The sequence below is a fragment of the Tiliqua scincoides genome, chromosome 15, assembly GCF_035046505.1.
Source record: "Tiliqua scincoides isolate rTilSci1 chromosome 15, rTilSci1.hap2, whole genome shotgun sequence".
Taxonomy (NCBI): Eukaryota; Metazoa; Chordata; class Lepidosauria; order Squamata; family Scincidae; genus Tiliqua; species Tiliqua scincoides.
In genome coordinates this window covers 3,195,097-3,210,904 of record NC_089835.1, presented here as the reverse complement: position 1 = coordinate 3,210,904, position 15,808 = coordinate 3,195,097, and the positions used below count along the sequence as shown (strand labels likewise).

The following is a 15,808-nucleotide window of genomic DNA, read 5'->3' as shown; positions in this document are numbered from 1 at the left end:
TTCTGGCAACTCCTGCGACGCCGCTGGAACCAACCGTATTGGCCTCTGCCTTTCCATTGGACCATTTCAGCGACGTGGAGAGGGGGGATTTGCTGCATGGGTAACAGCCTATCCTCCATACCTACTTTACCCAGGCTTCACGCAATGGAGAGGACACTCTGTTCCAGAACCACCACTCAGAGCATGACACCATAGTCTTCTGAGACTGAAGGATGCCAACAAACATAGTATTTTTTACAGGCCTGAGTCCTCTATGATCTGCTGCTTTATGCTCTTTTTATCTGACTTTTTATCTGACTACTGTTTTTATGGTATTTGTTAATGTGTTTTAATATGTTTCTATCTGTTGTTAAATTATGTTTTAATCTGTTTTTAATATGTTGTAAGCCACCCTGGGTCCCTTTGGCCAGAAGGGCGGGGTATAAATAAAGTTTATTATTATTATTATATAGCTTTTAAAAATGAATGAATGAATGAATGAATGAACGAATAAATGAATGAATGAATGAATGAATGAATACAGCCCTCTGCTCCCTGTCTCTGTCACCTCTTGGGATCGCAGAACACACACTGGGGCTCATAGTCCATCACAGAAATGTAGACAAAGTCTTGAGCATCTTCGATGGTGCTGACAATGGCAGTGAGATCGGCAGTGCGGCCTTGAGTGCTCAGGGCTGGCGGGGAGCTCTGGAAGGAGGAAAAATGACAGCGTTGGAAGGCAGAAGGAGCATGTTTTGGGCAGCAGAGGTCAGCCCCTTGCAGGGGAACTTGGGAAGGAGAGGCCAAGGATTGGCAGCATTTGATGATCTGCAGGGCCAAGCCCTGCTCTCCAAAGCTCATAACCCCAAGGACTTGCCTTGGATTGGAACCCAGGACTGTTCCCATCCTAAGACAAATTCTGCACTAGACCAACCAGATAGACTGAATTTGGGACCCTTTTTTTTTTTTGGCCAGGGCGTGCCAGCACGAGATCCTTATGAGGGCCTGCCACCGGAAACTTCCTCCTACGGAAGGGAGCAGGGAGCAAGGGTGTCCCTTACCGAGATGTACACCTCCGCACCGATGCCGTCAAGTTGCAGTTTCAACGGGTGATCCAAGCTGGACTCGGCTGCCAGGCTGGATGGCCATGCTGCAGGGAGGGAAGCCCCTTCACGGCCCAGGATGCGGTAGGTGGCAAAGATCCGGAGGAGATCCCTGGCCAGGCAGCTGCAGTTGTGGAGGACAGCACCCAGCTCCTTCACCTGCCATGCAAAGAAACAGGCAAGCAGCCTCTTGAGGCCTGGCCTGCTCCAGCCAACATCTTGTATTACATACATCTATCCAGCAATTCCTCCAATTCTACGCTTCTTAGACCTCCAGACTCCTGAAGCAACACACCAAACGCTGGCCCAGTTAGTGGTGCTAGGTAAGTATCATTCTCCCCATTTTGCAGACAGGGAAGACTGAGGCACAGAGGAGGTTGTGTGCCTAAGGCCACCTGGTGAGGTCATGGCAGAGAGAGAGTTCTGACTGGCAGCTCAGGTTCATAGCCACTGTGTCACACCAGCTCCCAAGACAGAATATGTTCCTTGATCCCCAGGTTGCTCCCTGACCTTCTCCCCCTGCCACCCTCCTTCCCCTGGAGGTACCTGAGTGAGCGCACGCCAGTCCATATTGGCGCTGCCAACGTAGACATGCTTCCCATCGACCACCCACAACTTGGTGTGAACTATTCCTCCAGTCAAGCGTTTCATGTCCACCTTCCAGACATTAGCACCTGTGATGGGCAGAGGAACGGAATTCTTTCACCAAACCCACCAATTTTAAGAAAGATCAATGTCATGGATATGTACAGTTCAGGCCTAGTAGCATTGCAAAGCCTGAACCAAGCTAAAACAGTAACACAGAAGGGGCTTGCATTTCCTAGCTGCTAGGAATTTACAACTCAATGGAAGGTGATAATGTAGCACCTAGGCAGCCAGAAAGACGCCCATCAAGGATGGAATGCAGCTGCAGATCTCCAGGGGGGAGGGAAGAGCTGAGAGGGCGAGCATCCAGCCCCCTTCTGGAGGACGGTCTTTTGGTCTTTGTCTCTTGGTGAGATAGGAGGTGGGTGCACATCCTGCCCCGCCAGGACCATGTGGCCATAGGTAACTGGCCTGAGGATCTACAAAAGAAGCTGACCCAGGTGAGGGTTAGGAAATAATAGAGTTAGCCAGTTAGCTTTGTTGTTTTATGCTGATATGTTTCCTAGAAGTTTTTAAGCCTCTAGCATTTGCTGCCTTTTGTAACTTTTTGTAACCCTATGTATTTGATAAAGTAGAAAATCTTTTTACCATGTTGGTTCATTGTCTGTTGGGGACAAAGGTTCAGCAAGCTACCAAAAATCCTCATTGTGGACTAGAAACTTGAGGACTGAGACTTTAAGTAAAGAAAGTGCTCAGTGCCTACAAGGGATATAGTTAAGCCTAGAGGGTCTCGGGTTCCCTGGACTGAGGCACTGGCTCTTACAGGGTGGTGGCAGTACTACCGAACAGGGATCTTTGAGGGCTCTAGGGTTCAGAACCAACAACTCTGAGCACCCCAAAACCCTGGGAGTGAGACCAAGTATATCAACCATAATTATAATGCTTTCAGCATGTCCAAAGCATGTCACAGACTTGACTGCGTCGGAATCCTTGACAACAACCCTGAAAGGTAGGCCAGTTTATTGTTCTCCATAATGCAGGGGCTCTCCTACTAAGCTCCAGTCCTTTTCCCAGCTACAGGAGCCAAAGTTGAGAAGGAGTGGCCTTGACCAAGGCTCCCAAGTGTGTTTGTGGCAGAGACAAAATTCAAACAAAGGCCTTCCTGGTTTATAGCTTGCTGTCTTTATGTAGCAAGAGAGCTCTAACTCTGGTTAACTTGCAGCAAATCAGCAAAGCACGTTTAATTAGAAATAGGATATAAACTAACACAGTGTAGCAAATGACAGTCTGTTACCTTGACGGGACAGCTCCTCCGTGTCGCTCTCGGACATCTCGGGACTGTTTACGGCAATGTTGAGCTTCACCCCCTGAGAAGGCAGGGCCAGGAGAGACTCAAACACCTCCTTGCCCTGCAAGAGAGCAACACCACATGGGGGCTTCAGAGAGAGACTTGAAATTCATGTCGAGGGTTCAAAGCATGACCTCAGTCAATGGCACAACAGTCCTGTGAGGTAGGACAGCGGCAAGATCCCCCAATTGCTCAGGCATAGGGATGGCACTTGTTGCAGGGTCACCAAGTCGGTTGGGGGACTTGATCTTTTTTCCCATTAAACCCCCACAGCTCCCCCCCCCAAGGCAACAGACCTGCTGCGAAGAGGGATCATCCCTGTGAATATCTGAGTCGCGGAGGGTGAAATAGAAAGCAGCAATCTCCACGCTGTTATTGGCTCCAGCCAGGAGATTCATCCAGGCCTGGTAGGTGCTGAGATGATGAGGAGCCCCCGGTCCGTAATTCAAGATGTCCGGGATGCTCTCGACCAGCATCACACTGGGTGCGGAGGAAGAGAGAAACCAGAGAGGGAGGGGGGAAAGGAAGATTGTGTACATATCAAGGACATCAAGTACCACTATTTTGTTGATATATAAATAAAATAGTAATATTTTTCATGTACTGGTGTTCATGTATATTGATGTACATGGGGAGAGCGACATAGCCTGAGAGGACAAATCCCTGCCCTCAAGGAGCTTACAATCAGGCAGGGGCTTGAGGCTCAGGAAATGTCTCTCAGAATTTCCAAGCCCATCTGTGTCTGCTGAACTTTGCCTTCCAGCATGCCCTAAACCGGCAGGAACCTCAAATCCCGCTCTCGTTTAAAGAGGGTGGGGCTGGGGTCAGCTGCGCACTAATCTCTACCACACATAGTAACGCATGTGTGCAGGAGGGGAAACGGAGATTGGTGGAGCCCAGGCGGGGGCCCGGATGGGCATGTGCGCTCAGCCCAATGTGGCCAGCCTCTAACACCCTCCCTGCGAAATGTGACATTCCTTCCACATGTCCTTCCTTCCCTTTGGTCTCAGGGGTTCCCTCCAACCAATGGCTGCCCCTGGGGGCACGTGGCACAAATGGCCAGGCATGCATTTTTTTCAGCACCCGCTATGCTCCGGCACCCACGGGTGACAGACACACACTCATCCTGTACCTGCACTGACTGCTGCACTCCTCCGTCGCCCTCCACAGCCTTGGAAAGCTGCTCAGTTGCCACGGCACGTATCCCATCAGCCCCAGGAAGGGGAGGGGGCTCCCGTGTTTCCATACGAACCAGCTAGCAAAGCCCACAATCGGCAAGAAGAGGAGGATGCAGAGAGCCAGCAGAGGACGGAATCGCTAAGGAGGGGAGAGATAAAGAGGAAGGTTTAGCAGAGAGTCCAAAGCCCCTCTGTGGAAATAATGAGTTCCTCTTACACCCTGCACTGGAAAAGAAAGAAGGCAGATGGAGTAGGAGGAAGGGAAGAGAGTGGTGGGCTAGAGCGTCCCACCAATGCTAGAATCTAGACTCTCTAGCCCACAACTCTCTCCTGCTCCACCTCCCTCTTCCTTTTCCAATCAAAGGAGTAGATGGAGGAGACCGAGCAATAGAGGCGAGCAGATAAGAACATAAGAACAGCCCCACTGGGTCAGGCCACAGGCCCATCTAGTCCAGCTTCCTGTATCTCACAGCGGCCCACCAAATGCCCCAGGGAGCACACCAGATAACAACAGACCTGCAAGGCTTCCTGGGAATTGTAGTTAAGAACATAAGAACAGCCCCACCGGATCAGGCCATAGGCCCATCTAGTCCAGCTTCCTGTATCTCACAGCAGCCCACCAAATGCCCCTGGGAGCACACCAGATAACAAGAGACCTGCAAGGCTTCCTGGGAATTGTAGTTAAGAACATAAGAACAGCCCCACTGGATCAGGCCATAGGCCCACCTAGTCCAGCTTCCTGTATCTCACAGCGGCCCACCAAATGCCCCAGGGAGTGCGCCAGATAACAAGAGACCTGCAAGGCTTCCTGGGAATTGTAGTTAAGAACATAAGAACAGCCCCACCGGATCAGGCCATAGGCCCATCTAGTCCAGCTTCCTGTATCTCACAGCGGCCCACCAAATGCCCCAGGGAGCGCAGCAGATAACAAGAGACCTGCAAGGCTTCCTGGGAATTGTAGTTAAGAACATAAGAACAGCCCCACCGGATCAGGCCATAGGCCCATCTAGTCCAGCTTCCTGTATCTCACAGCGGCCCACCAAAGGCCCCAGGGAGCGCACCAGATAATAAGAGACCTGCAAGGCTTCCTGGGAATTGTAGTTAAGAACATAAGAACAGCCCCACTGGATCAGGCCACAGGCCCGTCTAGTCCAGCTTCCTGTTTCTCACAGCGGCCCACCAAATGCCCCAGGGAGCACACAAGACAACAAGAGACCTCATCCTGGTGCCCTCCCTTGCATCTGGCATTCTGACATAGCCCATTTCTAAAATCAGGAGGTTGCGCATACACATCATGGCTTGTACCCTGTAATGGATTTTTCCTCTAGAAACTTGTCCAATCCCCTTAAAGGCGTCCAGGCCAGATGCTGTCACCATATCCTGTGGCAAGGAGTTCCACAGACCAACCACACGCTGAGTAAAGAAATATTTTCTTTTGTCTGTCCTAACCCGCCCAACACTCAATTTGAGTGGATGTCCCCTGGTTCTGGTATTATGTGAGAGTGTAAAGAGCATCTCCCTATCCACTCTGTCCATCCCCTGCATATGCAGGGGATGCAGGTGGCCCACCATCAAACGGCCACCTGAGGCAACCTCTTCAGTCGGGCTCATGAATAGGGCCAGCTCTGGAGGCCTCGACGGCAATGGGAAGTGGCTAGAGGCATCGTTTCTGGAGAGGCACAGGAGGAAGTTGATCACTCCAGCAACTGAGGCATGAAAATGGGGGAAGAGCAGGACAGCCAAGCGCATCCCAGAGCTTTGGGATTCATCTAGTACCTTGGTCGACTTTCTGCCAGTTTGTTCCGCCGGCGACCTGGAGGCACCCGTCTCCTTCAGGGTCCGAGCTGCGGGCTTCGAGTTGATCCTTGCCCTGACTGGCTGCATTGACTCTCTGTTGGCCCCAGAGCTTTGCAGCCTGGCTGCTGACTCCTGCATGGCAGGCCTTGCCTTGATGCTCGACGGCCAGAGGGGCTCCGGCACCCGCCACTGGGGTGGCTGCTCTGTCTCCACTTCCTGTTCGACGTTGGCTCTCTGCAGCTGGAGGGAGGAAATTGAGCTACAGAAGGGTGGTCTTGACCCGGGCGCAAGCCTTGTGGGAGGCCCCCCCCACCCGCACCATGCAAAATACATTTGCAAGAGGGCCCTGAACCGTGGAGGTGGCGCGGCCGAACGCTCACATCCTCCGAGGAGATCAGCAGCTTTCCAGCCACCCACCCGAAAACAGGAAGTGGCCATCACCCGTGCCTTGCACTGCTGCGAAACAGGCAGAAGTTCAACAGGAGAAGTGGCAGCTCACTGGGAACAGCATTTAGCTGGTGAGTAGATCTGAGTTAGAGCACAATCCTAACCAGGTCTACTCAGAACTAAGTCCCATTTTGTTCAATGGGGCTTACTCTCAGGAAAGTGGGGTTAGGGTTGCAGCCTTAGTCTTTCAGTGGTTGTACTGATAACCCACCTTTCCTTCAGAGAGCTCAGGAAGCCCCCCACCCAACACTGTCCTCACAACAACCCCATCAGAGACGTTGATAGGAAATTCTGAAGGAGGTGGGAAGGTCTAAACCGGTGAAATCAGGGTTTTAACCACAGAGTGACTGGATCCAAGCTCATGACGGAGGGGAGATTTGAACCCATGTCTCTTTGGTCTTCATTCTGTCCATTGCACAACTGGGGAAGGCCCAGGAGCTCTACCAAGGCAGGGGAAAGAGTTCAGAAGCACACAGCCCTTCCATGAGGCCAAACGAGGTGGTCACCTCAGGCGATCCCTGATCGCCATGGGGTAACCACTGCCATCCATTCCCTGGTTACCTCCTTTTCCCTCTTTTGAGGTGGGGAAGGCTCCTCTTCCTGTGGAACGGCCAGTCTCCTTAGCCTTACAAAGGGAGGCTGCAAAGGAAAACGGAGGTATGGTATGTCTTCGTTTCCGCTCAAGGAACCCTGGCTGTGATTGCAGATTGTTTGACAAAAAGACTGACCCCTGGCTCATTAACAGCAGCCTGATCAACACATCCCAGGATTGGAAAGGGAGAGGGAAATGGAGCAGTAGAGTGTCCCACCAATGCTAGAATCTAGACTCTCTAGCCCACAACTCTTCCATCTTCACAACCCTCTCCTGCTCCACCTCCCTCTTCCTTTTCCAATCAAAGGAGTGGATGGAGGAGAGTGTCCAAAAGGAAGAGGGGAATGGAGAGGAAGGGAAGGGTGAAGGACAGTAGAGTGGTGGGCCAGACTGTCCTAAAGGAAGAGGGGAATTGAGAAGAAAAGAATGAAAGACAGTAGAGTGGTGGGCCAGACTGTCCAAAAGGAAGAAGGGAATGCAGCAGAAGAGAAGACTGAAGGAGAGTAGACTGGTGGGCCAGACTGTCCAAAAAGAAGAGGGGAATGGAGCAGAGAGAAGGTCATAAGAGAGGATAGCAGTGGGCTAGACTAGTCTAGCTCATCACTCTCCTTTCCTCCCCACTGCCTCTTCTGTTCTTTTCCCCTCTTCCTTTTCCAATCCAGGGAGCAGAAAGAGAAGGTGACATGCCACCGTGCCAGGAGGGGCAGCAGCATTTGGCAGCAAGAGGTCCTGGGCCAACCCTGCCCACCTGCTCACTTTCTGTGACGTCAGGCTGCTGAGGAAGACACAGGAAGGCCACGGAACCGAACAGCAACTACCTCCAGAGGACTAGCCTCTTTGTTAGTCTCTTGCAGTGAAAACAACCAAATGGCCACATGGAACCTTAAGGACAAACACACTGACTCTGGCCCAAGCTTTCGTGCCTTAAGTGACAAATCTGGGATCCACAAGTAGGCCCAGACAGCCCCCCAAGCCGCGAGATTCTGCTGCAACCACTACTCCTTGCTGCTGCTGCATCAGGGGCTGGGGCGTCCAGGATTTGTGAAAAAGCACCAGGGAACTAAGGAGCTGCCAGTAGCTCCCTGCTATTCCCCCCAGTAGCTCCCAGGAATTCCCCCCCTCTTTTAGGGTCTGCATCCCTGACAGGCAGCGGGGTGGCGAGAGAAGGCATAAGCCCTTCATTGCAGTTCTGCTCAAAACTTGAGCTGCAGCAGTAAAAAATGCAAAAAGAAAAAAAAAAAGGCCTTGATTGCCCACTGCCTGATTCCCAGAACCCATGGGAGGTGGTGGCCCCAAAGGTGGGTCAGGTGGGCCACTGCCCTAAGGTCCCCACACCCATGAGAAGGCCCGGAACCCTCCGTACCAGAAACAGCGGTGATGGCCTGTGCACCGTCAGGAGGTAGACAGAATCGCTGGGACATTTCAAAGTAGTGGAAACCCCCCCCCCAAAGCCTGTCACTGGATTAAGCCCTCCTCTTTCGCCACCCCCTGCCCAGGCTCCTGCAGCCGGAACCAGCCAAAAGACGAACCCCCAGACTCACAAAGGGGGTGCCCTTTTCCAAGGCGCGTCGCCCGCTCCCCTTCTGTGTTTCGGGTTCTGCCGCCGGCAAAACGCTGCTGGGCGGACCGGCCAGAGATGGGTCCTCCGTTGGCGCGCCTGCCTTCCGATGCGCTCGGATGCTTTCCCGGGGTTGGAGGAAGTCAGAGGGGCCTTGTAGCTCCTTCGGAATCTGTGGTTGGGGAAACGGTGCAGCATGCGTGACGCAACGTTCAGGGGGCCTCGGCCCTGCGCAGGCGGGGCAGCTCCTTGATCAACAGCGCTTCCCGTTCTCATGGCAGCGTACAGAAAGGTTATTCTGGGTATGTGTCATGTTCAGTGACAAGCAAAACAGCTCACACACACCCCCCAGGCAACCACAGAACCCCCCAAGCACCCCATATGTGCCAAGTGCCCATTTTAATTTCAGTTATTAAAACGTTATTTTGCTATTAAAATGTTAATTGTCATTATTAAAAGCGGCGGCAACCATTTAAACTTCAGCGTTTTCCAAGAAAGCAGCTCAAAAACCAACATTCTGTAGCGCCGTCTCTCTCTCTCACGCACACAATTTGTTGCCGGTCTGAATGGCACACAAGGTTCGTTATCCCCAGGCTACAGACCGGGAAGACTGAGGCCCATCAGAAAAGGGTTGCCTAGCAAGGACATGGCAAAGGTGAGAGCCAAAACAGGGACCTGCCCCGACTCACAGCTCAAGCTCTCCACCCTTGTGCTACACCAGAATTTGTGATATTTGTAGGTGTCACAAATTCTGGTGTAGCACAAGGGTGGAGAGCGTGTGCTCTTTGCCACCACATCCAATATCTTCTGCAAGCCCTGCTAGGTCAGACTGAGCTTCTGTTTAGTCCAGCAAGTGCTTCCCAGAGTGTCTACAACTGGACATATTCTGGCCACTGCATCCGGTATTCACAGGCAGACTGCCTCTGTGCGTTGAAGTTCTACTTGTCTATCACAAGTTCTCGCCATTGATGGACCAAGCCTTCAGGAACATGCCACCTGGGCAAAGCAGCATCTTTTAAACTGACCACTCTCTTCTATGTAGCAAAAGGGAGAGGAAGCAGAATTGATTCAGACAATTCCTATCCCCAACAGTGAAAGAGAAGCTTTGCCAACTTGACCGTACAACAGTCTTGCAAGGCGGTGCAAAGAGGGCCTGGCCTCTGCAACCGTTATGCGACACTCGGAAGCTGCAGGGAACCCGTACCAGCCTTCTTGGGGAGTTTCCCCTTGCGGACAGCGGGCGCAGATGTTTTGACGGTGGTGAGGAGATATGAGCAGCTGCCAGGCAAGTCTCTCTCCCCCACCACTCCCTCCTTTCAAGCCACTTGTAGTTGCTTCCTGTCCTTGTGAGGAGCATTTTTTGAAGCTGCTGTAGACCCAGGCAGAAGTTTGCAGGACTGAGCCGTGTCCCTTTCTGGCTAAAGGTTCTCAGGTAAACTGGCCCTCTCTGTGCCACACCTTGGAGAGCTCCTGGGCATAGTGGTCCAATGGTCACAGCTGGAGATGTCACTGGGGAGGGACTGTATATCCTAACCTTGGGATCTCAGGTCTCCTGCCATGATGTCCCAGCAGGCTTGGGATTCTGGAAAGACTTCATTCTGTGTGTCAGTCCTAGGAAAACTGCTACTAGTCAGAGTTGGCAGGGCCGGATCAGGTGAGCCCAGCGTCCAACTCACACACACACAATATTTGCATATATTCATAAGCGAAGGTGCAGCAAAACAGAAACTCATTGCTATCTTCATCATCAGGAAGTTGATGAAGTCATCACCACGCATCAGGAAGTTATCAACTGGACTCTTGCAACATAAGAACAGCCCCACTGGATCAGGCCATAGGGCCATCTAGTCCAGCTTCCTGTATCTCACAGCGGCCCACCAAATGCCCCAGGGAGCACACCAGATAACAAGAGACCTGCAAGGCCTCCTGGGAATTGTAGTTAAGAACATAAGGACAGCCCCACTGGGTCAGGCCACAGGCCCACCTAGTCCAGCTTCCTGTATCTCACAGCGGCCCACCAAATGCCCCAGGGAGCACACCAGATAACAAGAGACCTGCAAGGCCTCCTGGGAATTGTAGTTAAGAACATAAGAACAGCCCCACTGGGTCAGGCCACAGGCCCACCTAGTCCAGCTTCCTGTATCTCACAGCGGCCCACCAAATGCCCCAGGGAGCACACCAGATAACAAGAGACCTGCAAGGCCTCCTGGGAATTGTAGTTAAGAACATAAGAAGAGCCCTGCTGGATCAGGCCATAGGCCCATCTAGTCCAGCTTCCTGTATCTCACAGCGGCCCACCAAATGCCCCAGGGAGCACGCCTGATAACAAGAGACCTCATCCTGGTGCCCTCCCTTGCATCTGGCATTCTGACATAGCTCATTTCTAAAATCAGGAGGTTGCGCATACACATCATGGCTTGTACCCCGTAATGGATTTTTCCTCCAGAAACTTGTCCAGTCCCCTTTTAAAGGCATCCAGGCCAGATGCCATCACCACATCCTGTGGCAAGGAGTTCCACAGACCAACCACACACTGAGTAAAGAAATATTTTCTTTTGTCTGATCTAACTCTCCCAACACTCAATTTTAGTGGATGTCCCCTGGTTCTGGTGTTATGTGAGAGTGTAAAGTGCATCTCTCTATCCACTCTGTCCATCCCCTGCATAATTTTGTATGTCTCAATCATCGTGTCTCTTTTCTAGGCTGAAGAGGCCCAAACGCCGTAGCCTTTCCTCATAAGGAAGGTGCCCCAACCCAGTAATCATCAGTAATTCAGCCCGTCATCATCAGCCCAGTAATAAGCAAGTTAGCGCCTTGCACAGGACTCTTAAGAATTTAAGAGACAACATATATTTATAGTGTGAGTTCTGCACACGTATTTTACACATGTCATAAAATATATTTCACGCAATATATGTAGTCGTGTTGGAATGAAAGCCACTGTTTTACAGCCCAATCCTACCCACACTTTCCTGGGAGCAAGCCCCATTGACTCTAATGGAACTTACTTCTAAGTAGACACTCCTCATCATGGGCTCTTACAGGGCAAACTTGCATGTCTTGATTCAGCCCTTAGTCCCATTCTGTCTTGTTAGTTGGCATCCTTCAGTCTCGGAAGACTATGGTATCGTGCTCTGAATGGTGGTTCTGGAACAGAGTGTCCTCTCCAGTGCGCAAACTCTCAGACAGTCCTCTCTGTCTTGTGAGGCTCAAGAAAGTGCATCAGAATCCTGCCTAGCCGTTCAGCAAGCTACCAAGTTTGGGGTGCTCGAACCCTTGGTTCTCGAACCCTAAAGCCTTCAAGGCCCCTCTGTTCAGTAGTACTGCCACCACCCTGTATGTGCCAGTGCCTCAGTCCAGGGACACTGAGACCCTCTAGGCTTAATTCCATCCCTTGCAGGCACTGAGCGCTTTCTCTAATTAAAGCTTCAGTCCTCAAGTTACTAGACCTCAATGAGCACTTGGTAGCTTGCTGGAACGGGCTAGGCAGGATTCTGAACCCTTGTCCCCAACAGACAATGGAACAACTTAGTAAAAGAGATTTTAGTTTATTAAGTACATAAGGCAGCAAATGCTAGAGTCATAAACATCTAGGAAACATATCAGCAATAAAATAACCAAGCTAGCTGGCTATCTCTATTAGTCCCTATCTCTCACCTGGGTCAGCTTCTTGTAGATCTTTTAGCTCCAGGGCTACCTATGAGGCCAGGTGCCCAATGGACAATGGAGCTCCAAGCGTGCAGGATGTTGCACCCAAAACTCTGTCTAAGAAGGAATGGGACACACCCCTTGGGGCACTCATTGTTATACTTCTTATGCTGAGGTGACTTCATACTTATTTAGACTGTGCAATCAGAAACCTTTGAGGACAGAACCTTCTCGGAGTGGGTCTGGTTGCCAGTCCTCCTAGTTCTTACCCCTCCCGACTGGAGATCCATAGCTGCACTCCATCACGCTTGATCTCTGTCTACTAAGATGTTAAACATTCCAATGGGTTGTAATTCTTGTTGTCTGTCCTTTCTGGCTGGCAAAGGAGAGACAACAATCTTTGTGTTTATTTACTCACATTCTTGCAGCCGGGAACTGCGAGCCACTTCTCCGCTACTGACTTAGTTTGGTTCAGGCTCCGCATCCTAACCTAGGCCCAACATGTACGTATTCATGACACTGACCTGGAATGTGATATATTTAAATAAATAAATGGGGGAGACACCAACCCTAGTGATGCCACGGCATTGAGCCTGCCCGTATGATACTGTAATTCAGTGTTTTTCAAACTGTGGGTCGGGACCCCACTAGTTGGGTCGCGAGCCAATTTCAGGCGGGTCCCCATTCATTTCAATATTTTTAATGTATTCGACTCGATGCTACCATGGTCTGTGCCTGCATTTGGGGAAATGCGACAGACCTGCACTTTTAACAAGCTACTTGTAAATTCTTTTAACGGTGATAGCAAACGGGACTTACTCCCAGGTAAGTGTGGGTAGGATTGCTAAAAATTTTCCTGCTTGGCGATGTCACTTCCAGTCACGACATCACTTTCGGTGGGTCCTGACAGATTCTCATTCTAAAAAGTGGGTCCCAGCACTAAAGGTGTGAGAACCACTGCTGCATGGTCTTGTATGTGAGGAGGTCCATCACGGGGAACGACACGATGAGCTCTTGCACAAGGTGACACAAACCCTAGTGACACCTCTGACTGAACAAGAAATCTCCTGAATGCTCTACTATTCAACAGCATTGTACTGATTCCAAGAGGGATTTCTCTCAAATCTTGGCCGCTGAAACTAATCCTATATATATATTCCCTTCAACGTTGAGCACTCAAGGCGGCTTCCAATAATATTAATATTTTTAAAAATCAGTCATAAAAAAGCAGAAGAGACTAAAATCAACAGTACAAACATTGATAAATACTAATACTAATACTAATAGCCAAACTTCAGAACCAAACAAAAAACCGCAACCCATAACAGTGACAAAAACACAAGGGGGGGGGTTGAGTGAAGACTTTTAACACACTGGATTGTCACTGCTGAGCTCATTCCGTTCCACCTTATAAAGCAGGTGTGGGGGGGAGGGCAGATCCCTTACCTGAAATTTCAGCTTTTTAAATACAGAAGTTTCTAGTCCTCTTCCTTAAGAAAATATTAATATTATTATTTAGAATTCCTTAGTTATTATTGCTTAGTACAGTGGTTCCCAAACTGTGGGTCACAACCTGATTTTTGGTGGGTCCCATAGCAACTGAACAGAGCCTCCAATGAACCTCCAACACAGGTGATGGAAGGATGGATAACTCATTGCCTCTAGCCCTGGGGCTTTTCAAAAGTCCCCTTTGGAAAGACCTATCAAAAGTCCAATTGCCCTGCAAAGAGCTCCTGCAGTTTGCAACCAAGTGTAAATAGAAGCAGATAAACGTTAGAGCATCTTATTTTCCTGGATATTAGTACAAGTAAAGAAGTAAAAATATTATTTCTTTCCAGATTATTTTTAAGTCTTGTAAACCCAGGTGGGCCCCGACAGATTGTCATTTTAAAAAGTGGGTCCTGGTGCTAAAACGTTTTGGAACCACTGGCTTAAGATATTTCCATAGCACTTTTCAACCCAAAACGGTCTCAGATCAGTTGACGTAACATCTGGTTGGCAACCTTCAGTCTCGAAAGACTATGGTATAAGCCTACAGCAGCTGGTATTCCAAGGTGGTCTCCCATCCAAGTACTAACCAGGCCTGACCCTGCTTAGCTTCCAAGATCAGACAAGATCAGGCATGTGCATGTAACAAAAGCAATGAGAAAATACATACTCAAAGCAAAATGTGTAGGCAATATTTTTTGACCCAATTCTCAATGATAAGTCCAGCTGTTCCTGCCTTCCGGTGCTCTGGCCAATGAGGACAAAGGCACTGAAGTGATTGGCGAGCACTTGCCCAGAACCCTCGGCAGTATGGACTCTGGTTTCCTTTCGTCAAGGTTTACTTTGATGGCAATGAATTTGAAAAGACAGGCCTTCAATTATGCAAATCAGCACATTTGCAACAATGCTTTTTCTGGGTCACGTTAATACATCATACCTGTATACATGCACAACTAAATTTACTAGTACATTTCCTGGTGTGGGTTTAGAAACAGTCACAAGGATGTGATGGTGAAAATTTGAGGATTGAAACATAATGGATGGCTACCAGTGAGGAAAGCCGTCTTCCCCCCCTGTGTGGCTAGTATGGGAGTATGGGTTTAGAAAGTCACAAGGATGTGATGGTGAAAATTTGAGGACTGAAACATAACAGATGGCCACCAGTTTCCTTTCGTCAAGGTTTACTTTGATGGCAATGAATTTGTAAAGACAGGCCTTCAATTATGCAAATCAGCACATTTGCAATGCTTTTTCTGGGTCACATTAATACATGACACCTGCATATATGTGCAACTAAATTAACTAGTACATTTCCTGGTGTGGGTTTAGAAACAGTCACAAGGATGTGATGGTGAAAATTTGAGGATTGAAACATAATGGATGGCTACCAGTGAGGAAAGCTGTCTTCCCCCCCCCCCCGTGTGGCTAGTATGGGAGCTGCTGCCAAATGAGTTGGACACCAGGCCAATCTGATCCGGCGCTGCCTGCTCTGGGTGATGGCAGCAGCTTTCCAAGGATGGACACACAGAGAGAAGTCTTTCCAGAATCCCAAGCCTGCTGTGACGACATGGCAGGAGACCTGAGATCCCCGGGTTAGGCTCTACAGTCCCTCCCCAGTGACATTCCAGCTGTGGCCATTGGGCCACTCCAGGAGCAAATTTTGCTTTGCCAGGAGTGCCCAGGAGCTCTCCAAGGTGTGACACAGAGAGGGCCTGTCACCTGAGAACCTTTAGCCAGAAATGAACCTGGCTCAATCCTGCAAAGGCTCTGCCACCGAGATGCACTGTCTGACTGTCCACAGGACATCCCACCATTGGTTCTCACCTGTTCCTCCACTTTCTCTGGCTGCAAGCGTGTGGATCTTCTCAGGGGGGTGTCCCCTTGCACCGGCTCTTTCTTCCTCATCCTCGTGCCAGGGTGGGAGAACCACCCAGCCGAGAGATTCCCACACTGGCAGCTTCGGCCCCACACCAGAAGAAAGCAAAAGTCAGAGCTCAGGCAGGGAAGTAGCTGAGACGTTAACAATTCAAACCCACTGGATAGGAAATGACAGGCAGTAATTGGCTGTGGGGTTGTTTATAGTCT

The 15,808-nt window shown here is 50.2% G+C and overlaps 1 protein-coding gene across 2 annotated transcripts in view; it reads right to left on the bottom strand.

Moving 5' to 3' along the window:
* LOC136635106 (5'-3' exonuclease PLD3-like) overlaps nt 1-15,741 on the bottom strand; it is a 24,955-nt gene extending 9,214 nt beyond the window's left edge. Inside the window, exons 1-10 of one of the 2 annotated variants that reach the window (XM_066610213.1) lie at nt 15,548-15,741; nt 8,571-8,759; nt 6,999-7,076; nt 5,970-6,230; nt 4,148-4,332; nt 3,312-3,495; nt 2,962-3,076; nt 1,629-1,756; nt 1,041-1,241; nt 548-687 (exon numbers count right to left, since the gene is read on the bottom strand). In XM_066610213.1, the coding sequence (XP_066466310.1) occupies nt 548-687; nt 1,041-1,241; nt 1,629-1,756; nt 2,962-3,076; nt 3,312-3,495; nt 4,148-4,332; nt 5,970-6,230; nt 6,999-7,076; nt 8,571-8,759; nt 15,548-15,628 (1,562 nt within the window). In that variant the 5' untranslated portion in view covers nt 15,629-15,741. The remainder of the gene's footprint in view (nt 1-547; nt 688-1,040; nt 1,242-1,628; nt 1,757-2,961; nt 3,077-3,311; nt 3,496-4,147; nt 4,333-5,969; nt 6,231-6,998; nt 7,077-8,570; nt 8,760-15,547) is intronic. The other variant, XM_066610215.1, reaches the window with a different exon arrangement.
* Between the last annotated feature and the right edge of the window lie 67 nt (nt 15,742-15,808).